Source organism: Dasypus novemcinctus, chromosome 11, assembly GCF_030445035.2.
Source record: "Dasypus novemcinctus isolate mDasNov1 chromosome 11, mDasNov1.1.hap2, whole genome shotgun sequence".
Lineage (NCBI taxonomy): Eukaryota > Metazoa > Chordata > Mammalia > Cingulata > Dasypodidae > Dasypus > Dasypus novemcinctus.
The window spans coordinates 19,292,353-19,318,960 of record NC_080683.1 but is presented as its reverse complement, the minus strand read 5'-3'; the positions used below and the strand labels follow the sequence as shown (position 1 = coordinate 19,318,960).

The following is a 26,608-nucleotide window of genomic DNA, read 5'->3' as shown; positions in this document are numbered from 1 at the left end:
AGTAGTAATATTTTGAAAATGCTCTTTAATCATTAGTTAACAAGTTTTAAAAACAATGCAAGTTACTGGTGGTAGGGTGAGATGTTATATATGTTTGTCTGATATATATGTTTGTTTTGTAAGTTCACAACCATTATACATTTATTGTTTATGTTTATGTATGAGTGATATATTTCAATAAATTTTTTTTAAAAGTAAACAAAACAAAACAAAAACTTTACTACCATCTGCAAGTAATGCAGAGTAATGGCATCTCAGGCTACATGACACTCGAGGCTTCTGATCAGCTCAGTTAGACCCTACCACTGCTTGCATTTTTAGATTTTGGCTTAAATTACTTGCTTCTGTGCCTCAGCCTCATAAATTACTTTGCTTATCTAGTCACAGGCTATGAACCCAGCTTTTTGTGTTCAGTCCAGAGACCAAGAGAAAGACAGTTGAAAATGAGAGTTGCAGTATACTGGCTCATCGCTTTCTTCATTATCGCCAACGGAAATGATGGCTTCCAAGAAGTAAGTTGACATGTGCCCACATTTTCCTCTCTCCTGCTGGCACAGTTCAAATCCTTCACTCTTTAGGCAATTGAAGCTGCATGATAAAATGGACCTGGAATCAGAAGTCTGGGATTCTTGTTTTAACATGAGAAACATCAGCTGTGTGGCCTTGGACAAGTCATTTCATCTCTTTGGAACTCCAATTACCTCTTGGCAAATGAGGACCTTGGACTAAACCATCTTGGAGATCATTTCCAGCTGAAAACATTCTCTAATTTGGCTTTTTGAAGCAGAGAAAGCATACGCATTGGCATTCGCAGTGCTTGAGCCCTCTCTTTCCAGTGTATACTCATTCCCTTCATGCTCTGTCCAGGCTCATGGTTTTAATATCCTCTACATGATGATAACTCCCAAAGTTATCCCTCTATCTCAGACCTCTGCCTTGAACTCCACACTTGCATATCCACTACCTACTTGGCATTGCCACTCGAATGCTCAATAGGTTCTTAATATTTCAAAATGAAACTCTTAATTTTTTTTCTCAGCAAACTTGCTCCTCCTCCTATATCTCAGCAAGGCAATGCCATCTCCCCAGGCAAAAACATGACTGTCATACTTAACTCTTCTATTTGTCTCACATTTCATATCCAGACCTTCAGCATTTTTTCTCCATTTTGTTTTTTTATCTTTTTAATTAGAGAAGTTATAGATTTATAGAAAAATCATGTAAAAAGTACAGCATTTTCATATATCCTCTATTGTTGACTCTGCATTGGTGTGGTCCCTTTGTTATAACTGATGAAAGAGTACTAAAATAGTACTATTAACTATGATCTATAGTCTACACTAGGTGTATTTTTCCCATATACCACCTTATTATTAACACTTTTTTAATGTCATGTGTTAATAATTCATGAACAAACATTCTTAAAATTGAATTATTAACTATAGTCCATCATATACAATAGGGCTCACTGTGTTACACAGTCCTATGTTGTATCATTTAATCTTTATTTTAGTAACATATATGACCTATAAAATTTCCAATTTTAGCCACATTCACCCATATAATTCAGTGTTATTAAATATACTCACAATAATGTGCTACCATCACCACCACTCATTTCCATACTTTTACAATTTATCCAAATAGAAATTCTGTACAAATTAAGCATCAACTCCCTGTCCTCTACCCCTAATCTATTCCCTGGTAACCTCCATTTTAAATTCTAACTCTATGAGTTTATTTAATATAATTAGTTTATATAAGTGAGAGCATACAATATTTGTCCTTTTGTGTCTGCTTTATGTGACTCAGCATAACGTTCTCAAGGTTCATCCATCTTGTTGCATACATCAGGACTTCATTCCATTTTATGACCAAATAATATTCCATTGTATGTATATGCTACATTTTATTTATCCATTCATTGTTTGATGTTATTGCCTACTTTTATATTTATTTTGCTTTCTTGTGTTGTACCATATTGAGTGGCTTCTCTTTTCTATGTGGTTTTCTTTTTCATCTGTTTTCCTTGTGGTTACCATGAGGTTAAAATTTAACATCTTAAATATGTAATAATTACTTGGTACCAGCTTAACTTTATAGCATGCATATATGCTTTTTCTATATCCTGTAACCCCCACACACCATTTTTTTGTACTTTTTACCACTTATATTTTGTACCTTCTATGTCCAGAAACCTAGATTTATTATTACTTTTTATGCATTTACATTTTAGTAACAAGTGGTATTACATACCAAACAATTTAATACAATAATACTGGCATTTATAATTCACCAAATGGTTATCTTTACCACAGGTCTTTATTTCTTTATGCTGCTTTGAGCCACGGCCTAAGGTCCTTTCATTTCAGTCTGAAGAACTCCCTTTAGCATTATAGGCAGATCTAGAGGTGAGGTACCCCTTCAGCTTTTGTTTATCTGAGAATGTCTTAATCTCTCCCTCATTTTTGAAAGATAGCCTTGCCAGATATAAACATTTTGGCTGGCAGTTGTTTTTCTTCAGCGCTTTTTAAGTATTTCAACCACTATCTTCTTGCCTCCACAGTTTCTGATGAGAACTCATCACTCAGTCTTATTGGGATTCCATTTTATGTAACACACTGCTTTTCTCTTGCAGTTTTCAGAACCCTGTCTTTGTCCTTTGCATTCAACAGTTTGATCAGTATATTATGGGGTAGATTTTTGTTTATGTTTATCCTGTTTGGGGTTCACTGGGCTTCTTGGATGTGCATATTCACACCTTTTGCTAAGTTTGGGAAGTTTGCTGCCATTATTTCTTTGACTATACCTTCTGCCTCTTTCTTCTTCTTCTGGTACTCCCATAAGCATATATTTGTGAGTATGATGATGTCCCATAGCTGTCTTAGGCTATTTTCACTTTTCTTTTTCTTTTTTAAAGATTTATTTTATTTTTTCTCTTCTCCCTTCCCCCCCATTATCTGTTTTCTGTGTCCATTCACTGTGTGTTCTTCTGTGTCTGCTTGCATTCTTGTCAGCAGCACCAGGAATCTGTGTCTCTTTTTGTTGCATCATCTTGCTGCGTCAGCTCTCCGTGTGTGCAGTGCCACTCCTGGGTGGGCTGCGTTTTTTGTGCAGGGTGGTTCTCCTGTGGGGTGCACTCCTTGCATGTGGGGCTTCCCTACACGGAGGGGACTCCTGCATGGCATGGCACTCCTTGTGTGCATCAGCACTGTGCATGGGCCAGTTCACCACACAGGCTAGGAGGCCCTGGGTATTGAACCCTGGACCCTTCATATGGAAGGGGGACGATCTATCGGTTGAGCCAGATCCACTTCCCTATTTTCACTTTTAATATTTCTTTTTTCTTTCTGTTCCTCAGCCCGATTTATTGCAAGTTCACTGATTTTTTTCTTCTGCCACTTCCATTCTGCTCTTGAAATCCTCTTAGGCATTTTTCATTTCGTTATCGTGGTCTTCAACTCCCGTGGTTCTGTTTGGTTCCTTTTTAAAAGTTTTAGTCTCTTTACATAGATTCTCCTATTGTTCATTCATTTTTCCCCCTGATATCCTGTTGTTCTTTCTCTGTATTTTCCTTATCTCCTTAAGTATTTTAAAGATCCTTTTTTTTTTTTAAAAAAAAAAAAAGGCTTTGTTCAGTATGTCCACATTCTTGTCATCTTTATTGGTATTTATTTTTATTCTCTACTTTTGGATAGGCCAACATTTCCTGTTTCTTTGTTTGTCTTGTACTCTTTTGAACACTGTAAATTAAATATTTTTAAATGTTAACTCTGGGATTTGCTCCCTAGGCTGTCCACTAATTGGTTCTTTGAGATGTCTGTTTGTTGGTTTTGTAACTGGCTGGTGGTAAGGCAGCTCAGCGCAGGCTTTTCCCTGTCTTACTGGGTCTCCATCTTGCCCTGGGCTTTTGTTTGTTAGTTGTTTGGAGTCCCCTGTTCACAGGAATTTGGTTGACCCCTCTGTTCCCAGGCAACAAATCTTCCTCAACCAGTTATCTGAAGGCAAAACACTTTTTTGTCCTAGACTATCCACCTCTATGGTTTTCTATACTCCTTTCATTATCTCAAACTGCTTTTGCCTAGAGGGCAAGTTCTGGGAAGTGTGTCACCCCAGGGAGGACTTTCCCAATTAGGTATTTCCCAGCTAAAACAGGGCCAGAGACCTATGCAGAGGGTAAGTGTCCTGGGCAGGGGATCAGGAAGAGTGCCAAAAACTTCTCCAATGGCTGCCCAAAGCTGAGCTTTCCTGTCCTGCCCAGCACAAGTAGCACTTCAGCTAACTTTCCCCTGCAGCCCTGAGGAAGTCCTACATCTTTAAATCTCTATCTCCTCCACCCCTGTCTGGGAAAGCTGAAACAATTGCAGGCGCCACCTTTGTCTGGGGTGGTGTTGAAACAAGAGCTGCCTTCAGAGCTGGGGACCTAGAGATCTGAATTTGCTAATCAAAAGCCATGATGAATGACAGCTGTACTCACTCTTGTTCTCAGGAAAGAGGATTTCTATGTCCCTTTTCATCAGCAGCTGCTAACTAGGGACTGGACCCAATGGCCAGCTGTGAGAGTGGAGGGTGGGCAATTTACAGTTCTTTACCATAATTTATCAGCTTCTTCCTCCCGCTCTTCCTTGGATGCTGTACAGTGTTCCTCTGTCCTCTGGACAGTTTCAAAATGGTTGTTTCAGAGACTTCCTGCCTGCTTAATAGTTGTTTTGGTGGAAGACCTGAGTCCTGGTGCCCCTACTCCACCATCTTCCCCAGAAGTTGCTCACTAGTTTATTTTTAATCTGTTCTATTGTGACTTTCAGCTCCATAATTTCTGCTAGGTTTCTTTCTTCATTTTCAAATTCTTCTTAATGCTCATACATTATCATCTTACTATCCTTTATCTCTCCATGCATATTTTCCTTCATCTCATTAAACTGATTTAGATTTGTTTGAACTTCTTTGATTAGTTTGTTCTAAATTCTTCTCTGACCTTTTCATTTGTTCCCTTAATGACCCATATCTTCTTGTTTCTTAGTATGGCTTGCTATGCATTGTTGAAGTCTAGGCATCTGATTATTTTGATGAGTTAACTCTGAAGGTCAGTTTATTCCTCTTATATGGGGGTTTTTATTGATTGGCTTTGTGTTAAATCTCTTCTTTGATACTTGGTCCAACTTATTCTAGACATTTAGAATAACTTGTATTTAACTGTCCTTATTTTTTTCAGCTCTGCTTCATCTGATTCTTGCCTTGGATATGCAGTATAATTTTTAAAATTGTACTCTTTGTGCAATTGTTTTACCTCTGGGAGAAAGCTTCCTTTCTTCTGTTCCTTCTCTGGGAGTCTTGATCTGTTCTATTTGTTTTTGAGTAGAATTTTCTCCCTAGCTGCTATGATTTACTCAAATTCTTTCCCTTACTCAGTGCCCCATTTTCCTTATACTTTTCACTTCTGGGACGCTCTTGTCGTACAACAATTCAATTTAACCCCTCTCTCCCACTTTTTTTTCTCTTTGTGAGACTTTTCTGCCTTTGTTTTCTTCCCTTTTAGGGTATCCCACCCTGTGGAGACAGATGGGGTCAATCCCAAAAGATGGGCCATCCAAAAAATTCCATTTTGTGTTTAGGTGGTCCAGTCAACAGAAACCAGATTGAGTGGTTATACCACTAGCCAGTGATCTGCCTGGGTCTCTCTAGCTCTCCTCACCTTGGGGGCCCTTTGGTATGCAGCACTCCTCAGCAGCTTCTGTTACATCCTGGGTCTCGGAAGCTTTGGTCCCTGTGCCTAAAGTGAGTGACTCTATGGTCTTTGTTTGTGGTTGGAGGGAACCGGACCGCTGTCTCTGAGCAAATCCCAAGCTGCACAGGTCAGAGTAAGAGGGAGATGGATGGACCAGTGGGTCTGGGATGGAAATTACCTACTTGATTTTTTTTTTCTTCTTTGATTCAATGTTTGTGGAGGCCTTTTCCAGTCTCTACCATCCTCCAGAGTTCTAAGCAAATGGGATTTGTTGTTTTATTTGCTGACTCTGGGGAGCTTTTTACAGTGGATGTCTTAAATTCCATGTTGATAACATCATTCCTGCTTTATATTTTTAAATCTTATATATTCAGAATTCAAACACATCTCACCACATCCATGGCTACTGCCTTGGTTCACACCATTGTCTCTCACCTGTATTAATTCAATAACTTCTGAAACGCTCTCATTGCTTTTGGGTTTGTCTGTTCACAACATGGCTACATGTTTACCACATGAAAAGTAGATTAGAGCATGTGTTTCCTCTGTTCAAAAGTCTCCAACAGGTTCCCACTTGACTAAAGTAAAAGTTAAAGCCTTTACCATGGTCTATAAAAATCTACACAGCCTTCCTCCCCAGAGATGCTCTCTGCCTTCACCTCCTGCTCCTCTTCCTGTGCCCACTTCTCTCAGCTACACTGGCCTCCTTGCTCTGCCCCCACATGTCAGGAATATTCATACCCTTGGCCCTTTGCACATGCTTTGCCCACTGCCTGGAAAGTTCTTCCTCTGGGAGTCCTCATTTCTGCATTTCCTTCAGGTTTTGGCTCAAAAGTTGTCTCAGTGGGTTGCCAATCCTTGGCTTGGATTTTAAATCCATGACTTCAATTAATCTGGGAAATCCAACCATGCCATATGAAGTACAACACTCCAAAGCCTCTCCATAACATTTTTTTTTTCTTTTTAACAGAGAAATGATGGTATCAAAACAAAAAGAGAACTCATCATGAATAGGAAAAAGCATCCAGGTGAGACTCCAATAGATAGCACACGTTACCATACCAGGGGTTCTTAACCTTTTTTGTTCCATGGACTCCTTTGACAGTCAGGTGAAAACCACAGACCTCTTACTAAGCCCACACTTAACCGTGTTATTTAATAAATATATCACACCTGCACCAACACGTCCCCACAAGAATAATGTTTTTTTGAATTTCAGTTCAAGCTTACAGACCCCTTATTAAGAACCCCTGCAATAGACTCTGATGCCAAGAGAACTGGGTTCAAATCCAGCAGGCCTTCTGACTGGTTGCATGATCTTTGTTATATTATTAAACATTCCTGACATCTGCAAAATGAGAATAACAGTAACTTCTACAAGTAAAGCATTTGTGAGGATAAAAGAGCATAGCATAGGCATAGTATCTTGCCCAATATTTTACTTGTAGCTGCTCCATATACTTCCTTCCCTTGATCCTAATAATAAAATTAATGGGCACAGCCCATATCTAGGAATAAGTTATGTTCTGAAATTTACTTTGCAGATCTAAAGTCTCAAGCATTAAATGCATTTCCTCATGGAAACATTGAGGTACATGGTTCGTCATTAGTTTTCTGGGTCAGTTCACAAAAGCCTTTTTACCATTCAATGTATCTACCATTCAATAGTGTACTAATAGCATCTTAGAACCTACCACTATGCATCACTACAAATCTTGGGAAAATGAAACAAAAACTTCAATGTGGAGCCCCATGAATACATCTTCCCTGACAGGAAAAAAATAACAAAATATGACAAGTATTTATTGATCTGTTACTATGTGCCAGGCACAATTTTAAATGTGTTAGATGACTTAAATCCTCACATTGACTCTGTGAGTTAGGTATGATGATCATATTTATTTTACAGGGAGTGAAAATGAGATGCAAAACTAGGAGCAGGAGCCAGGATTCAAACTTAGTGAGTCTGGCTCCAGAGTCCAGTGCCATTAACCCCTGACAGTGTGCCCAGGGGCCCCTCTGTCTTCTTCTCACCTGCTTGGGCAGTGGGAATGGGAATTCCCTCAGCTGCTCACTGCTTGGGGTGACTCCTGAGGTCTGGGGCTTTGGTTCTAGCCTATAAGGAGAAGAGAAGACTGGATGGGGGCTAGGCGTCTTGTGGTAGGAAATGGTAGGTGCTATAGCAGACACAAGTCTCTTGTAAAGTGATTTCTTCTTAGGGAATGAAAAGGAGTTCAGATATTATAATAGTGGAGGTGAGAATAGACAAAGGGCTGAGTATTGTTTTGTTTTTACATTTCATAGGCATATTCAGTGTCAGCTAAGGTAATGGAACTTTTTTTGGAGGAGAATGAAGGGCTCTCTGGAGAGGGGAGTGTGAGGTTGGGGATTTTATATTGGAGATAATTCAAGGAGACCAGAGCTGGGGCAAAGGAGGGAAGAGTGATCAGGATTTTCTCACTTCTTCCCTTTTACTTTTGATGAATGAAACTTGACTGTGGATATGCTCGTAGGAAGTGTGCAAAATCAAGAGAGCGTTACACAGAGAGCAGCAAGCTTGGCAGAAGTGAAGGAAAGACAAACAGTGGGCATATGTGGGAACCATCTGCAAGTCCTTCCTGTGGGTATTCAGTTTTAGTCAATATCTGCATGAGTATAGCTCAAGAACAAGCAGCTTGTATTCCATGACCTCCAGGCTGAATTGGATGATTTCTTCTCAGTCACCTCCTTTGCAAGATTTCCCATATCGGCTAAGAAAAGTGGCTTCTAATTATCTTTATCTCTTTAGGCCCAATTCAGGAATATGAACTTCTCCTTCAGGTGGCCTATAGAGACGCCAATGAGAAAAAGAACTTGAAGAATTTTCTGAATCTCTTGAAGCCTCCATCATTATGGCTACATGGGCCAAAGAAGATTATCAGAGCAAAAGCTACTACATGTAAGTCCACTTTCTGATGACCTGGAGTGTAAATGGGGAAGGTGAATGCATCAGTCAAGAGAGGTTAGGTTGTGTTATGGAAACAAACATCTCCACAATCTCTAAGCTTAAAAGAAAAAAGGTGCATTTCTTCCTCATTCTACATGTTCACTATAGGTTGGTTGTTCAAGATAGTCACTTGGGGACCCAAGCTGTTTAATGCTCTAAATTATCCATTGCTGAGCTAAAGGGAAATGAAATCCTGCATGGTCTCACGCAGACAATCGAATTCCCTAACTCAGAAGTGATATGCATTAGTTCCACTTAAAACTTGCTGGCCAGAACTGGTTCCATGGCCCCATTCAAGCCCAGGGAGCCAGGATATGCAATCCTACTATACCCGGAAGAGAACAAGGAATATTTAGTGAATAGCGCTGATGACCACAACAGCGGGATTCAGAGAAGTCAAATTATTTGCTTAAAGCGGTGGTTCTCCAAATGTGGTGCCCAGACCAGCAGCACCACTAGCATTTAGGAACTTAATAGAAATGCAAATTTTTGTCCCCACCCCAGACTTACTGAATCAGAAACTCTAGGCAGGGGACCTTCCAGGTGATTCTGATACATGCTAAAGTTTGAGAAATACTCTTCTAAAGTTTTTATAGATAGCAAAATGTAAAATCAGGATTGGAATCCAATTTTCTCCTGATTAGTAGCTCATATTCATTTTATTGTATCAGTAGCTTTCAAGCTCTAGTATGCATCATGCATTGAAATTACCTGCAAGTCTTGTTAAAAATACATGTCATTGGGCTACACTCCCAGAATTATGGTTCATTAAGTCTGGTATAAGGCCAGGAATATTCACTTTTAACAAGTTCCCACATAAAGCTGATATTGATCGTCTGAGCACTACACTTTGAGAATCACTGTACCATATCATGCTGCTTCCCACTTGTGTTGTCTTCTTTGACTTCTGATAAACATTATTAATGAGCTACTGCAAGAGAGTTGGAGAGCCCTTTTAAGTCTTTACTATCTCTTTTAATTAGCAATTCTGGGCCAATAGCAAGCCCATACCATTCATTCATTTATCTAATCAACATGTATTTACTGGGCCTATTTTATGCAAGGAATGGGAGATAGAATAGTGAGCAAAACAAAATCTCTTTCTTCATAGAGCTTATAAGCATGTGGAAGGAGACAGGCAATAAAAAATAAGCGGATACATAATACATTATGTTGTGTGTGTGTGTGTACCTGCATATATGTACAATATAGTGCAGGGTAAATTTATAAATGAGATGATATATAAAGAAGGTGCAGTGGTGGTAGGACAATTTGCTATTTTAAATGGGGTGATCAGGGAAAGCCTTTCTAACTTCGAAACAGAGACCTGAAAAAGGTAAGAGAACAAGATATACAATTTTATACAATTTTCTGCATTTCAATCAAAGAAAACAGTGAATTCAAAAGCCATGAGGCAGAAGTATATTTGCCATATGTAAGGAGCAGCAAGGTAGTCAGTGTGGCTGGAGCAATTATGACTGAGGGAGAGAGTGGAAGGAGAGAAGGCCAGAAAGGTAGAGGGAAATTAGATCATATGGGATTTTGTAAAACATTATGAGACTTGGTTGAGGATATTTAATGAGATGGGAAGTAGATTTGGCTCAATGGATAGAGCATCTGCCTACCACATGGGAGGTCTAGAGTTCAAACCCAGGGCCTCCTGACCCATGTGATGAGCTGGCCCACATGCAGTGCTGATGCATGTAAGGAGTGCTGTGCCACGCAGGGGTGTCCCCCACGTAGGGGAGCCCCACACTCAAGGAGTGCGCCCCATAAGGAGAGCTGCCCAGCACAAAAAAAAGTGCAGCCTGCCCAGGAGCAGTGCCGCACCCACAGAGAGCTGACGCAGCAAGATGACACAACAAAAAGCACAGATTCCCAGTGCCACTGACAAGAATACAAGCAGACACAGAGGAACACACAGCGAATGGACACAGAGAGCAGACAACTGGGGGGTGGGGGGTGTTGGGGAAGGGGAGAGAAATTTAAAAAAAAAGGAAGGACTTTGAATGAATACGTGACATGATCTGACTTATAGTTTAAAAGTTTACTCTGGTTGCTAAGTGGAGAATAAGTGGCAAAGGGGCAGTGGTTTGGTGGGAAAAGGGAGACCAGGTAGGAGGCTTCTGCCATAATCCAAGCACCTGACTTTTAGCAGGTGGTGGAGGTACAAAGTGTCGGATTCCAGACACAGATTCAGAGTCAATTAGATTTGCTGCTGGATTCTGTATTGGCCTCTTTCCCTTGAAAGTAGGACTAGATAAGTGATCCAGGCAACAAAAATGAGATTCTTTTCTATTTGTGACATCTGTTCTTTGTTTCTTTTCCCCCCTTAATCTGCCTTCTTTTGGATTGAATATAGTAAGATTCCATTTCATCTCCACTACTGACATTATTTATACCTCTTTTTTGTTGTTAATTTTTTTATGTATTGCCCTACGGTTAACAATATATACAGACATTATATATTTTTTAATTAACTTTTTTATTTTTGAAGTAATTTTAGATTACATAAATGTTACATAAAAAATATAAGGGATTCTCATATGCCCCACTTCCTCCCCCTCCCACACTTTCCCCATTAACAACATCCATCATTAGTGTGGTACATTTGTTACAATTGATGAACCCATATTGAAGCATTGCTACTAACCATGGACTAAGTTTACATTATAGTTTACATTCTGTCCTGCACAATTTTGTAGGTTATGACAAAATATATAATAGCCTGTGTCCGTCATTGCAATGTCATGCAGGGCAATTTCAATATCCTGAAAATTCCCCCATATTATAGCTATTCTTCCCTCCTCCATCCCTCAGAACTCACTGGTGGCCACTGCCTTTACATCAATGATTAGAGTTTTTCCATTGCTAGAATAATAATGTGTATAGGAGAATAATAATAAGTCTATTTTAGTCCATTTTTCATTCTCTAATCCTGAGATGGTGATGCCCACTCTGGTCCTGATTGAGAGGGAGCTTAGATCCCATGGAGGCAGATGGATGGGACTATCTTGCTTGTAATTGCAAACACTCTCTGTTTTTTGGGATAGCTGTTGTCCGTCATCATCTACTTGTTAGTTGTCCTGGGTGAGTTCAATGAACTGGAGAGTAGGTGTTGCAACTCTGCTGAAATTCAGGGCTCAACGGGCACATGGATGGACCAAAGATGTAAATCTTTTGGACATCATATATTATCAAGTATAGTGCTAATTATAGAGTCAAATAAAAGGGGTAGAAGAACCATGTATAGGGAACCTAACTTGTCACACTGGCGAACATAAATTCCAGATTAAGGCCCACTGGCAGGCTACTGAATTCCTGAGCTGTCTGCCTTGCTTATAGTTTCTGAATGTCTCTAGAGCTCTCAGGAACCGAGGTATTTGAGGCACTGTTTACTGTGGCAGTCAATGAGATCCTGCTGAGACTTGCAGAAGTGAAACCTGGAATGACCTCCTGACTCACTTTGAAATCTCTTAGCTGTAAAAACTCATTCGTATTTACTATTTCTCCCTTTTAGTTAAGGTCTTTTTACAGATGCATTGCTAGTTGGTTCTTGGTAATAATCCCTCAATGCCAGGAAGGCTTATCCCTAGGAGTCATGTCCCACACTGGGGAGAAGGTAGTACATTTATATGCTGAGTTTGTCTTAGAGAGAGGACACATTTGAGCAACAAGGAGGCTTTCAGGAGTGTTTTAGTCAGGGTTCTCTAGGGAAACAGAATAAATAGGAATTATCTGTCAATAGAAAGAGATTTCATGAGAGTCTTTCACGTGACCATGGGAATGCACAAGTCCAGGTTCCACAGGCAGGCTGCAAACCAGGGGCTCTGATGAAAGTCCAATGAAGATGCTTGATGAGTTTGTGGGAGATGTTGACTGTCCAAAGATGAGCTGGGAAATTCTCTCTGAATGTTGAAATCACTTCCCTTTCTAACGCATTCAACTGACTGGATAAAGCATCACTCATCACTGATGGCTATCTCCCTGATTAAGATAGATGTAATCAGTTATCTATGCAGTAAACTCATGGGTGACTAAAGTCCATAAATGTCTTTGTATTACAATTGGCCCAGTGCTTGCTTGATCACACAACTGGGCACAACTACCTGACCGAGTCGACACATTATCCTAACCATCACAAGGAGGTAAGTAACTCTTAGGCAGTATATAATACTAGAATAAGTTTCAATTTCACAAAAAGAGGTTCATAAGTACAATAATCAGTGTCAAGGTCCTGTTGTAATGGTCTGTCTTCCTTCACTAGGCACTGCCCTTGTACTCAGGGAATCCTTGTTGTCCTATGATGAATGTAGCAGAACTCCCCAGAATGGGAATTTAATGTTCTTTCAGTTATTGTATGGGTTTCCACCCACTGAGACATGCCCTGAGTGAACCTCTTCCCATGCACGCCCTCCATAACTGACACCCCACACCAGTGATCCTCCCCTGCCACTGTTGTGACCCTTCTGTGATCCAAAATTTCAAAAAGGAAGCCAACAAAATAAAATTAATAAGAAAATGAAATAATAATGATTTAAAAAATAACCAATAAAATACAAAATTTTTATCAAAAATTTGAAATAAGTTTCTTTAGACGTTGTGTCTTTCATCACTGCAAGGTTTATTGTCTTACATGTACAGTGAAATTTTCTTCCATATATTCCCACAGTGTCTTATTTTTTCATTTTATCTTCAAAGAAGCTTTAGGATACAGAAGAGTCACATAAAGAATATAGAGAATTCCCATATACCCAATACTCTCCTCCTTTCCCTCCTCTCCCCTATTATAATAATAACATTTTACATGTGGGTAGTACCTTTCTTACAATTGATGTACAAATATTGAAGCATTGCTACTAATCATGGTCAGTGGTTTACATTATGGTTTACATTTTGGATTGTGCACTTTTATAGGTTTTGACAAAATTTTAAATGTCCTGTATCCGTTTTTGCAAGATCATGCTGAACAATTCTAATGCCCTAAAAATGCCCTACATTCAAGACATTATCTTTTAATTGTCATCATTCTGAGAAATGTTTTATTATTTCAATTTTATACACAGAGAAACTGAGATTTAGAGCTATTAAATAACTTAACCAAAGACATGCAGCAGAACAGAATTTCAAACCCTCCTCATGTTTCCATTTCTAAAATCTTTTGCATTCATTGCACAACCCCATGCCTATTTTCATAATGGTACCTGGTGACTGTAGCACATCCTTTTTATCTTTTAAAAGAAATGGGTTGGTGGGAATTTCAAGCCAGATAGAAGGGAGTGAGTGTATCAGGTTTGGTTGATGAAACCTTTCAACAAGCCTCATGAAAACCAGTCTTTCCACCTTTGCCATGTTTCCTACAAAGTCTACCGAGGAATGGTGGTAGGTGGATGAGGATATTTCACCGCTATTTAAATATTTAGACATCCTCGGGAACCCTTCAAATAACTCCCAGGTTGCAAATGTTTTCCTCTACTTCTCTCTTGCACTGCAAGGACTATCCACTGGGTATACATTTTTATTTCGGATGCCAAATCCAACCATTTTATTTTTATATTTTCTAGGTTTCTGACACTAACTTCAGAATCTAAATATATTGAGTTTTATGTTTGCTTATCTTAAACATACTGTCATCCTGGTTTCATCCCTCTAGCATTTGGTAAGAAATACTTGGTTAAGATTCCAAGTCAGAGTCAAGGATCAGAACTCAACAATAATCAACTTATTAACTAGAACGATGAGACCAAATTCAGTTTCATTTGTGCAGACTGTCACAGCCTGAATGGAGTCCTACAATGTGCTTGTGAAGATGGCTACACTTGGTTTCCTCCTGCATGCCTTGATCCCCAGAAATGCTACCTTCACACGGCAGGATCACTCCAGAGCTGTGACTGCCATCTAAGCAACCTCAGCCAGAGTGTCAATTTCTGTGAAAGAACAAGTAAGCACAAAAGGAATACTAAGAGGGTAGCTCTGGGGTGGAGCCCCTTCTCACCCCAACATTCAGCAGAGAAGGCATTCTGGTTCTTTGCCTCCCTAAGAGGGCAGTGTATACAGGTAGGTTGAGGGCAGCAGCAGTATTCCCCATTTGTCTTGGCTAGACTAAGTGAGAGCTTCAAAAACGCAGGAGATCCAGAATCTCAAGTTGAATTTTGGGTGTCATGTCAACCTTAGAACCTACATCTGCAATACTAATTAATATAATTCTATTGAGATTTGAGGAGATTCACTAAAATTCCAAATAGAGGAACAGCTCGAGTAAATAACCATTTTCTTCCTACCCTCTTCCACTTCACCTAGAAAAAGGTAGTCTAGAGATATGAAAGCAGTGAAGAATATAATGATTATATTAAAAGGGCTCCCAATTGCCAACAAATATGTGTATAGAATATATTGCCAAAACAAAGCAAAAGGTAAACGTCTAATTTAGGAAACCAGCAGAAACGTCTAATTTAGGAAACCAGCAGAAGCTGAGGGAGCTACAATTAACTTAGGTTCATGACTGGGGAATGATGAGATGAACCAAATGATCTGGGATCCAGGGTTTGAAAGATTTTAAGAAGCTCCCCAAAGGATCACACTAGGTCATCATGAGGCTCTAAACTTTGGTAGAACTGAGCAAAGACTGAGGGAGGAGCTTGCACTAGCCTGGCTTCCCCAGGTATCCCTGACTTCACTTCCTAGCACCACAGCAATTCAGGTCAAGGCAACACGCATTTATTAGGAAACATTTTTACACCCAGATATGGAGCAACTTCTGGAAGGACACACAAAACATGTTTCCCTTGTCCTTTTTGACTTCACATTCTAGTAGGGGAAGCCAGGTTGCAATATATGAAGGAAGACAATATAATTCCTTCAGCAAATGATGATTTAAAGCCTACATTATGAAAGATAGGTCCATGTCTGATCAATCTTTAGGGGATATAAAGATGGATCAAACATAGATTACATTCGTAAGGGGATTCCAATGCAGTGGGGAAGAGACATGTATTTGAACAGACATATAGTTACAAGAGGCTATAAGGGAGGTGTAGGTAAAATACTGTAGGAATTTGGAGGAGGAAAATGTCTTTGTATTCAAAGATGGGGTATGTATCATGGAGGAGGTGGAATTTGACCAGGCCTTGAATGAAGGCTAAACAGAATTTGTAAGCATGGAGACAGAGAAAGACTTTTCCCAGTGCAGCAAAGCACTAGTGATAGGTAGGCAAGGGGCATGTTGTGAGTTTGCAAGTAGTGTTTTGTTTTGGTTTGGTTTTCCCAAATTATAATGAGGGACATTGTTTAAGTTCAATGTCTCACTGGGGATATATTTCAGTGTTAACTGCCTTTTGTGGCCACACAAGTGGTTGTATATTTATCTACTTGTAAGATAGTCTTGATTACCAGTATTTTCCCATTACTGTTCTAAACGCACAATTGGGAACTCTGGTTTTAAGTATGCTTCCTACTTTATTTTAGACTAAATTCATTATGAAAAGAAATTGAAATATAACTTGTTCAATAGATGGACTCCAAACTGCACTTATGTAATTTTGTGCTGCTAGTAAAATCCATCCGGTAATTTTTATATCTATAAACTTTTTATTTCCCACAGAGGTCTGGGGCACTTTTAAAATTAATGAAAAATTTACAAGAGACCTTTTGAATTCCTCTTCTGCTATATACTCCAAATATACAACTGGAATTGAAATTCAAGTAAGCACTGTCTACTTATTATATAAGGAATTGCTTGAAAAACATTAATTAGAATGTTTTCAATTCAACATGAATATTTCATCCATATTACTAATTGTTAATTTTTAACAAGTTATTACAGAGCTTTTATTTGCTTTGCCCACAACTGAGTTTCTTGAGCATCTTCTTTCTTCACACAGTTGACTTCTTTCCACTTCTCTTGGATTCGGTTTTGATAATTTATTTTGGTAATTTCCTATAAGAGAAATTTACTCGTCAAAAGAAAATTTTCATGAACTAAGCACAATCATCAGCATTTGGGATTTGTTTCATAAGGAAGCCTGTCTTATCAGAGGCTGAAGTGAGTTACTGAGAAAAAGTCTGGGCTTTATAATGAAGACATTAAAAACTAGACCAGAGTACCTCTAACTGAAGACATGGACAAATACTTTGCAGATAGATTCAATTTAAGTGTTTGTGAAAATTAATGGCTTATTTTTGAGAAGGAGAGGCTAGATTTTGTGTGAATTTATTATATTATCTTGCACCAAATTTATCCCCTATTCTAAGCAAATTGGTTACTTTCTATTAGCAAATGCAAATATAAATATTGTGTGTGTGTGTATACTCTCAAACGTCATTTTAATTATATTTGTATGATTCACAACTACCCCCCACTATATCTCTTTCCTTTGCTCAGTGGTTCCATTAGTTTATTTATTGTATATGTCCATTTTTGTTTTTTGACTCAAATGCCTTTCTGAAATATGGGAACAAAGATCAACATATTGCTCTTTGTTGTCTTTGCAAGCTTAAAGAAGCATACAAAAGAATTCAAGGTTTTGAGTCAGTTCGAGTTACCCAATTTCGGTAAGTAACACAGTGGTCTTAGAAGGGCATCCCCAGAATGTCTAATGCATTGACGTAGTGCAGTGACCTTGAGCGAAAAGAGGGTAGAATTGGTCTTTCCAATAGAATTTTCACTAAGTTTGTGATGCTTTAAGAAGTCTGAAGACAATACAGCCTGGATTCCCATTTAAATGAGCTTAGCAACTTAAATATTAAGAAACTTTCTTCAGGCTATGAATCAGACACCAGACTTGTGAAATCACAGTAGTAGGCCAGACCTTAGAAGGAAGCAGGGGGTGGTGGTATGCATGCATGGGGAGGGGTGAAGGGTGGGGAAGAAGGCTGATGGTGGTGGAAGGATGGATTTACTCCTTCCACCGCCCCGGGGAGGAGGCCGTGGTGTAATTGGGAGACAGAAGGGGAGCCTTGGGTAAAATATTATATTTTTGTGCACATATCATGCATACACTATAATTCAAAATCCAATAGTCTTTGTCTACAGAAAATAAAGAGATATTTAGTGAATTATCCATTTGTATATGTTTTAATTCTAAAAGTTATTTGGTTAACTAGCTGTGTATGCATTGATTACCAACTATTATTAGTTCACTTGGCAGAGGAAGTAGCTTAACAGGTAAATTGACTTCTTATGTATTTTTCACAGTTAACTTAAAGAACAGCCATAGAAATTTTTCACAGCATTTGTTATAAATATCTTTTCCTAGATGTTGACCTTTACATTATATCATATTCTTATATAAGCTCCTACAAAAATATTTAAAAAATTTTTAATAGAATAAACTTTATTTTTAAAGAGGTTTTAGATTACAGCAAAGTTACATTGAAAATATAAGGAATTCCTAAAACCATGTGTGAAATATGAATGTGGGTAAAATCGTATATATAAGACTGTTTTTCTTTGAAACTGAACAAAAATATTAACACTACAAGATGTTAATATCAGACCAAAAAAACATTAAAAATGATTTTTGAAAAAAGAAAGTATAAGAGATTCCCTTATACCCCATCCCTTCCCCCTCCCACCTCTTTCCCTATTAATAACATCTTGCAATAGTGTGGTATATTTGTTATAATTGATGAATACATATTGATGTATTGCTACTAACCAAGGTCTATAGTTTACATTGTGGTTTACACTTAATTCCAATGCTCTAAAAATGCCATATATCCCACCTATTAATCCCTCACCCTCCCTTCAGAAACTCTGGTAACCACTATCTTCATATCAATGTTACATGTTCTTCCATTATTACAAAAATTAAGAAGTTTACTTTATCCACAGTTGCATTCCCCTCTTATGTTTGTTCATTCCTCAGCCTTGAGGATTTGGGGATGGTGATGCCTGTCTTGCGTCAGGTTGAGAGGGGGCTTGGATTTATGGGGCAAATGGAAGGAACTGTTTTGCTTACAGTTGGAGACACTATATATTTTGGGGAATGGGGTTGTCCATCATCATCATTTCGTTAGTTGTCTTGGGTAAGTCTGATGAACTGGAGAGTAGGTATTGGCCACAACTCTGATGAGATTTAGGGCTCAACCAGCATATGAACAGACAGAAGATTGAAGTCTCAGACATATATTTAACGGGTATAGTGCTAATTATAGGCTCAAATGGGCTTGGCATATTGGTCTGTTTTCTTTTATTAGGACTGCCTATGCACTTGAGAATTCCTGACACTCTGTTTGAGAATGTAATAGAACTCCCCAGGATGGGAGTTTAATATTTTGTTGTTTATTCGTGTGGGTCTCTACCCACTGAGAAAACACCCTATGACAAGATGAACACATTTATATTCCATAGAGGCAGACCTCAGGTGCAACCTTTCCCACACATCCGCCCTTCACCACCGCCTGGCACCAGGGACCCTCCCCTGCCGTATTTGCCAAAAGAACATTTCCACAATTGTGTTTTCAACCACAGATATCCACCTCCCCTGAGTTCACCTGTTCCTTCTTCCAGCCCTCTCCCCAATTCCATGGCTAGCCCAATTCACCCCTCAACCCTGCTTACCCTCACTCCAGCACCATCAACCCCACTCACATCTCTGTACCACCATCATCCCCATCCATTGCTAAACCACCACCCCCTTCCACCTTATCATAGGTTCTGCCTATACGGAACATCAGCTCACCACTCTCTCTACTCCCTTTCTTACTCCTGGTAACCTATCTCCCAGACTCTATCTCTGTGAGTCTCAATATCCTTAAGTCATATCAGTGAGGTCATGCAAAATGTGTCCTTTAGTAACTGGCTTACTTAACTCAACATAAGGTCTTTGAGATTCATCCATATTGTTGCATATGTCAATACTTCATTCCTTCTTACAGCTGAGTAATATTCCATTGTATGTATATACCACATTTTGCTTATCCATTCATCTGCTGATTGACACTTGGGTTGCTTCCAACTTTTGGCAATAGTGAATAATGCCACTATGAACATTGGTGTGCATGTGTCTGTTCGTGTCCCTGCTTTCAATTCTTCTGGGTATATATTTAGTAGTGGAATTGCTGGATCATATGGCAAGCTAACTATAGAGTTAGCTTCCTGAGGAACTGCCAAACCATCCTTCACAATGCTGCATCATTCTACATTCCCTAGCAGTGGATGAGTGTTTCAATTCCTCCACATCCTTTCCAACACCTGTAGTTTTCTGTTTGTTTATTTTTAAACAGCAGCCAGTCTAATAGGTGTAAGATGATATCTCATTGTAATTTTGATTTGTATTTCCCTAATAGCTAGTGATGTTGAGCATCTTTTCATGTGCTTTTGGCCTTTTGTATTTTCTCTTTGGAAAAGTGTGTATTCAAATCTCTTGCCCATTTTTTAAATGGGTTGTTTGTCTTTTTATTTTCATTATGTAGGATTTCTTTATATATGCTGAATATTAGACTCTTATTGGATAAGTGGTTCCCAAATAGTTTCTCCTATTGAATAGTCTCCCTTTTCACTTTCTTGACAAACTTCTTTGAAGCATAAAAGTTTTAATTTTGAGGAGGTCCCATTTATCTGTTTTTTCTTTCATTGCTCACACTGTGGATGTCAACTTATGAAACCATTTCCTACTACAAGATCTCGTAGATGTGTCCGTGTATTATCTTCCAGGAACTTTATGGTATTGGCTCTTACATTAAGGACTTTGATCTATCTTGAGTTTATTTTTGTATAGGGTGTGAGGTAGTGATACTTTCTTTTTCCGGCACCATTTGTTGAAGAGGTTATTCTATACCAGTTGAGTAGACTTGGTGGCCTTGTCAAATATATTGACTGAATATGAACAGGTCAATATGAGAACTCTCAATGTAATTTTGACCATTGTAGCTTTGTAGTGTATTTTAAAATCAGGTAGTGTGATTCCTCCAATTTCATTTTTCTTTTTCAATATATTTTTGGCTATTAGGGTCCTTGCCCCTAATAAAATTCTTTTTTTTTTAAGATTTATTTTATTTGTTTCTCCCCACCCCATCATTGTTTGTGCTCACTGTCTGTTCTTTGTGTGCTTGTCTTCCTTTTTTTTTTTAAGAGGCACTGGGAACTGAACCTGGGGCCACCCATGTGGGAGGGAGGTGTCTAATCACTTGTGCTACCTCCGCTCCCTGCTTTGTTGTATCTCTCATTATGTTTTCCTCCTTGTGTCTCTTCTTGCATCACCTTGTTGTGTCAGCTCGCCATGCCAGCCTGTCAAATCAGCTTGCTATCTTGCTCATCTTCTTTAGGAGGCACTGGAAACTGAAACCGGGACCTCCCATGTTGTAGGTGGGAACTCAGTTGCTTGAGCCACATCTGCTTCCCCCTAGTAAATTTCAAAATTGACTTTTCCAGTTTAGTAAGAAATGCTATTGTAATTTTATTGGGATTGTGCAAAATCTGTAAATCAATTTGGATAGGATAGACATCTTAACTATATTTAGTCTTCCAATCCATGAATATGGAATATTCTTTCGTTTATTTAGGTCTCCTTTGATTTCCTTTAATAATGTTGTATCGTTTTCTGTGTACAAGTCCTTTACATCCTTATGGGGGACTAGATATTTGATTCTTTTAGTTGCTATTGTAAATGGAATTCTTCTTGATTTCCTCCTCAGATTGTTCATTATTAGTGTACAGAAATGCTACTGAATTTTGCATGTTGGTCTTATATCCTGCCACTCTACCGAACCCATTTATCATCTCTAGAAGTTTTGTTATAGATTTTTCAAGGCTTTCTACATATAGGGTCATGCCATCTGCAAATAGTGAACATTTTGCTTCTTCCTTTCCAATCTGGATTCCTTTCACTATTTTTTTTTTTTTTTTTTTTGCCTAAGTGCTTGAGCAAGTGCTTCTAATACAATATTAAATAAGAGTGGTGACATTGGGCATCCTTGTCTTGTTCCAGATCTTAGAGGGAAAGCCTTTAGCATTTCAACATTGAGTATGATGTTAGCTGTGGGTTTTTCATATGTAACTTTTATCATGTTGAGGAAGTTTCCTTCTATTCCTATCAAGTGTTTTTATCAAGAAAGGATGCTGTATCTTGACAAATGCTTTTTCTGTGTCAATAGAGATGATTATGTGATTTTTTCCCTTTGATCTGCTGATGTGGTGTATTACATTGATTGATTTTCATGTTTAGCCATCCTAAAATTTTTATGCCCAGAAAAATACTACTTTTTTCTTATATTGGGGTCTTTATAATAAATCTTATTTTCCTTTTTTACTTTGTTGCAAGAGAAATCATAGACAAAACTGAAGCTTAATCACAAACATTTTTGTACTAGATATCTATTTTTCTTTACCTTGGTCCTGGTTTTCTATTTGTATTTCTAACATATTCAATTGTATATATCTTATAAGCTATCTTCAATAATTTGTAGATAAAGTTACAGTAAAAGTAGTCATAAATCTATAAAATACAACTATTTTGGTTTTACTCTGTACCTAAGTTAAAGCAATTCTTAATCTTTCAATATCTCAGTTTACATATCTGCCAAACAGGTCTGTTAATCCCTGCTGAACCTGAGTTATAAGTTCATTGAACCAAATGGGATAATAAGCAGGAAAATACTTTCTAAACTCTATAGAAGGGCTGTATCAATGCAAAAGAATTGTGACCATTGATACATGAAAGGTAATTTTCTTTATTTATACATTGTGAGCAGTAGTCTAGTATAGCGGTTAGGAATTTGAGCTCGGGAGGTTCATGTCCATCAAATAATAGGTATATGACATAGGGTGAGCCCCTCAACTTCTCTTTGGGCCTCAGTTTTGTTTTGTTTTGTTTTAATAAAATGAGAATAACAACAGTGCTTCCTTCATGGAGCTGTTACAGGAGTGAATTAGTTAACACACATGATCTCACTTGTTTTCAAGACTTCACACACTATCTATATGGTGATGGCTTCTAAATTATTCACGCAAGCTTGGCTTCTCACCTGAATTTCAGAGGCCAATATCCAACTGCTATTTGACATTTCTACTTGGTTTTCTAACAGGCATGTCAAACAGAACATGTCAAAAACAGAGGTCATCCTCATCTTCCCCTCCTAAATTATAATCTATTTCTCTATCAGTCTTTATTTGCCTTAGTTATGATGACACTATTCTTCCAGTTGTACAGACCCAAACCTTGGAGTCATGTTTTGTTTTAATTTTTTTTAATTGAGGCATAATTTATATGCAGTGATATGTTCAGATATTAAGTGTACAGTCCACTTATTTTTGACCAAAACTCATGCAAACAACCTCCTATCAAGTCAAATCCTTTCCATCTCCTCAAAGCCTCCCTTGTGCCCCTTTCATACAATTTCTATGCCTTCCCCCTACCGGAAACAACCACTGATCTGATTTCTATCATTATGGGTTAGTTTTGGCTGTTACGGAACTTCACACAGATGGAATTATGTAGTACGTATTTTTTTACATGTTTGACTTCTTTCACTCAGCACAATGTCTTTGAGATTCATCCTTGTGGCTCTGAGTAGCAGTGATTCATTCCTTTTTATTGCTGAGTAGCATTCCATTGTGTGAGTATACCACAATTTTTTTTTTCATTCCTTGGAGTCATTCCTGACTGCTCTCTTTCTTTCACGTCTGGAATCAGCTCTATTAGCAAGTCCTATGGCTCTGTCCTCAAATACAACCCGAAACTGACCAATTCTCACTACCTGCCCTACTACCCCTCTAGTTCAAGCCACCACTCTTATCTGACTAGTCTTCTAGCTTCCAGCTTCTTTGCTTGCTTCTCGTCAATCTACTTTTTACATAGCAGCCAGAGTGATGGTCTTAAAAAATAAATCTGATCACAACATTGGCTTTTAATGAAGCATAAAACCTTTTTAAACAAAGGATAAAATCCAAACTCTAAGAATCCTCTAGGACCTGGCTCCTAGCTACCTATCCAATATTATCTTCTAACCTTCTCTCCCTTGTTCACATTGTCAAATTCATAGGCATCTTCTTGCGTCAGGACCCTCACACGTGCTATTCCCCCATCTGGGTTTTGCATCAGTGCTGGCCTATCCTTCTCATCCTTCAGGCCTCAGCTTCAAAGACCTCCTTGCAGAGAAGCTGTCACTGCCCCATCCTATTTTAAGTAGGGCCTTATCTCTTCTTGCTCCTCTTATCACTGCACCTGTTTATGTATCTTATAACACTTGACAAAATTTGTAATCGTATATATCGATTTGGTGGTTACTTGTTTTTTACTTGCCTTCTCTGCTATCTGTAAGCCCCATGAAGTCAGGGACCAAATCTCAACTCCTATGAATGAACCCAATGCCATGCATACACAGAGTAGGCACTGATGAAATGAATGGAAAATGAATAAATCTCATTTTTCTTTCCACATAATCACTCTAGGGATGGGAGCATCATTGCTGGGTTTGAAGTCGTTGGCTCCAGCAGCACCTCTGAGCTGCTGTCAGCCATTGAACAGGTGGCTGAGAAGGCCAAGACAGCCCTTCACAAGTTATTCCCACTAGAAGACGGCTCCTTCAGAGTGTTCAGGAAAGGTAACGTGTCCCATTCTCTGATTTGCTTAAGAGAATCCTTTAATTTGTAGCTCAGCTGTGTCCTCAGGAAGTAGGCTGGAAATGTTTCCAGTACCAAATTTTCCTAAAACTGACTTTCAGTAGAATTGGACAGCTCTTTTCCCTCAACTATGATGAAACTCACCTTCAGCTGACTGCTTCACATCCTTGCTAATGACTGATACGATCTCCACCTCTTAGTTGAAACATCGTGGAAGACTGATTTCACTGCTGGCTGTGACTGAAATGATTCAGCAGTAGTTTACTGGTATGCATGTTGAAAGAGCCTTGGAGTTGGTAATATTCCTAAATCATAATCCAGGGAACAAAGGAAAACGTGTATATATTCAGATTCTCTCTCTCTCTCTCTCTCTCTCTCTCTCTCTCTCTCTCTCTCTCTCTCTCCTCTCTCTCTCTCTCTCACACACACACTTTTTCTTTAGATGTTTTCCTTTTCCTTCTATTCTTTTGTATTCAGTCTTAAGCCTCTCCAGTCAAAATTTGTGCCATTTTCTTCCAACAACATTTACTCAACAAATATTTACTAAGTGCCCTAAGTGTGTCAGAGGCCACATTCTAGGCACTCAGGACACAGCAATGGGGAAAACTACCCCAAATCACAGCCCTTATGGAACTTCCATGGAATGTTTCCATCTTCCATTCAGTAAGTACATCGTATTAAGGGCTGGCTGTGTGAATAACTAGTGATCGGTCACAAGGTAAGAAGATTTAAAGGGGTACAAATGCCAACTGCCCATTTTTGATATCATTACTGCTTTGTTTCATAGGGTCTCAAAGATTTTCTGGTTTTCCAGCATTCCCTTGAAGAGTGAAAAAATTTCCTGGGATCATCTTACCCGGCCTTATGTTCATCTAATACTGAGTAGTTGGTAGTCTGTTGAGAGTGAGGTTGTTAGCATAGATGGCACCTGAAGGGAGAGGGGCCAGCTGCAGGGTGGGTATGGCATCAGGAAGGAAGAAATGATACTGTCAGGGATGAAGTTGGACATCAAAGACAAACTTTGCCTACTTCTCAATTTTGCATGGATGTTGTCCCTGGAAATCTCACTTTGAAAGCATTTAACAACTGCTACGTGATCAAATGAAGGTCAGCACATTCTGAAGTCTGCTCTGTCTCTGCTCTTTTTCAGTCCAGTGTAACAGCAATGTCTTTGGATTTGGGTCTAAGAATGATGAGTATACCTTTCCCTGCAGCAGTGGCTACACTGGAAGCATCACAGCCAGGTGCCAGTCCTCCGGGTGGCAGGTTGTCAGGGAGACCTGTGTGCTCAGTCAGCTGGAGGAACTGAAGAAGGTGACACATTTCCACTTATTAGACTTGCCTTGGCTTTGAGTTTCAGATTTGCATGGCTAAGCAGAGGGTAAAATGTATCATTTGGTATCATTGGTGACTACGCAGGAGGTGAGGGTGACATCAGACCCTAATAAACTCAGGGAGTGTGGGCATGAGTGGCAGAGCTGAGAACAGCTCTGCTGTAGAGGAGTGTATCAGAGCTGAGGAGGTCTACAATAGATGGTAGGACAGCAACTAAGCTGGCATTTGAGGTCCAAAAGGCCTGGAAATGAGAGGTTAAATGGAAGATGTGACTCAGAGGCCAGTGGGGCCAGTCTAGGTCAGGATGTACACACATCAGAAATCAGGGCTGGAGCTAGATCAGGCAGAGGCAAAGCATACAGAATGATAGAACTGCAGTGGGCCTACGGGTTGGCTGGCTTACTAACATCCTTTTATCAACCAGGAAGCTGAAGACCCAGGGGCTACATAAAGGTCACAGGGGCAGCACTCTGATTCCTAGTCCAGTGCTCTGACCTCCATATGATGTTCTCTCAGGAAGTTTCAATCACATAAGAAAAGATAGATAGAAAGAAGGGGGCAAATGGTTAGGAATCAGAACTCAGGTGACCAGGGACATGAGACCATTTCATAGGCACCAACCTGTATGTAGAGCTCCATGTCGAGCAGAGCTTCTGTCCCAGCCGGAGACCCTGCTATTGCAGCAGAGAACTCTGGATTAACAGTTATCAAGGAACTATGAAATATTTGTTTCTCCCTTTCTGGACCTCAGTTTCCCCATTTGCAAACTGGCAGAAGTATTGGACCAAATGACCACTGGAGTCTACTCTTACTTTGGCCTTCTTTGACACAGTTCTGGACATGGGCAATATCTGGACTAAGCCACCCCAGGGACACACCTGCATGGAGGGGAATGTGAGGGCAGCAGATCCCAGGTGCCTTGGGCAGAGAATAACACTGCCAGCTGAAGGACAGCTGAGATCTAGACTCTTAGGTTGATTCAGATTGGCTAGCTGGGTAC

The 26,608-nt window shown here is 39.2% G+C and overlaps 1 protein-coding gene across 4 annotated transcripts in view; it reads left to right on the top strand.

Moving 5' to 3' along the window:
- The window catches only part of ADGRF1 (adhesion G protein-coupled receptor F1), a 79,495-nt gene that overhangs the window by 14,551 nt on the left and 38,336 nt on the right, over nt 1–26,608 (top strand). For 3 of the 4 annotated variants that reach the window (XM_023587191.2, XM_023587188.2, XM_058306853.1), the window contains exons 3-10: nt 382–512; nt 6,696–6,753; nt 8,514–8,663; nt 14,479–14,652; nt 16,312–16,412; nt 17,203–17,261; nt 24,103–24,254; nt 25,424–25,587. In XM_023587191.2, the coding sequence (XP_023442959.1) occupies nt 444–512; nt 6,696–6,753; nt 8,514–8,663; nt 14,479–14,652; nt 16,312–16,412; nt 17,203–17,261; nt 24,103–24,254; nt 25,424–25,587 (927 nt within the window). In that variant the 5' untranslated portion in view covers nt 382–443. The remainder of the gene's footprint in view (nt 1–381; nt 513–6,695; nt 6,754–8,513; nt 8,664–14,478; nt 14,653–16,311; nt 16,413–17,202; nt 17,262–24,102; nt 24,255–25,423; nt 25,588–26,608) is intronic. The other variant, XM_058306854.1, reaches the window with a different exon arrangement.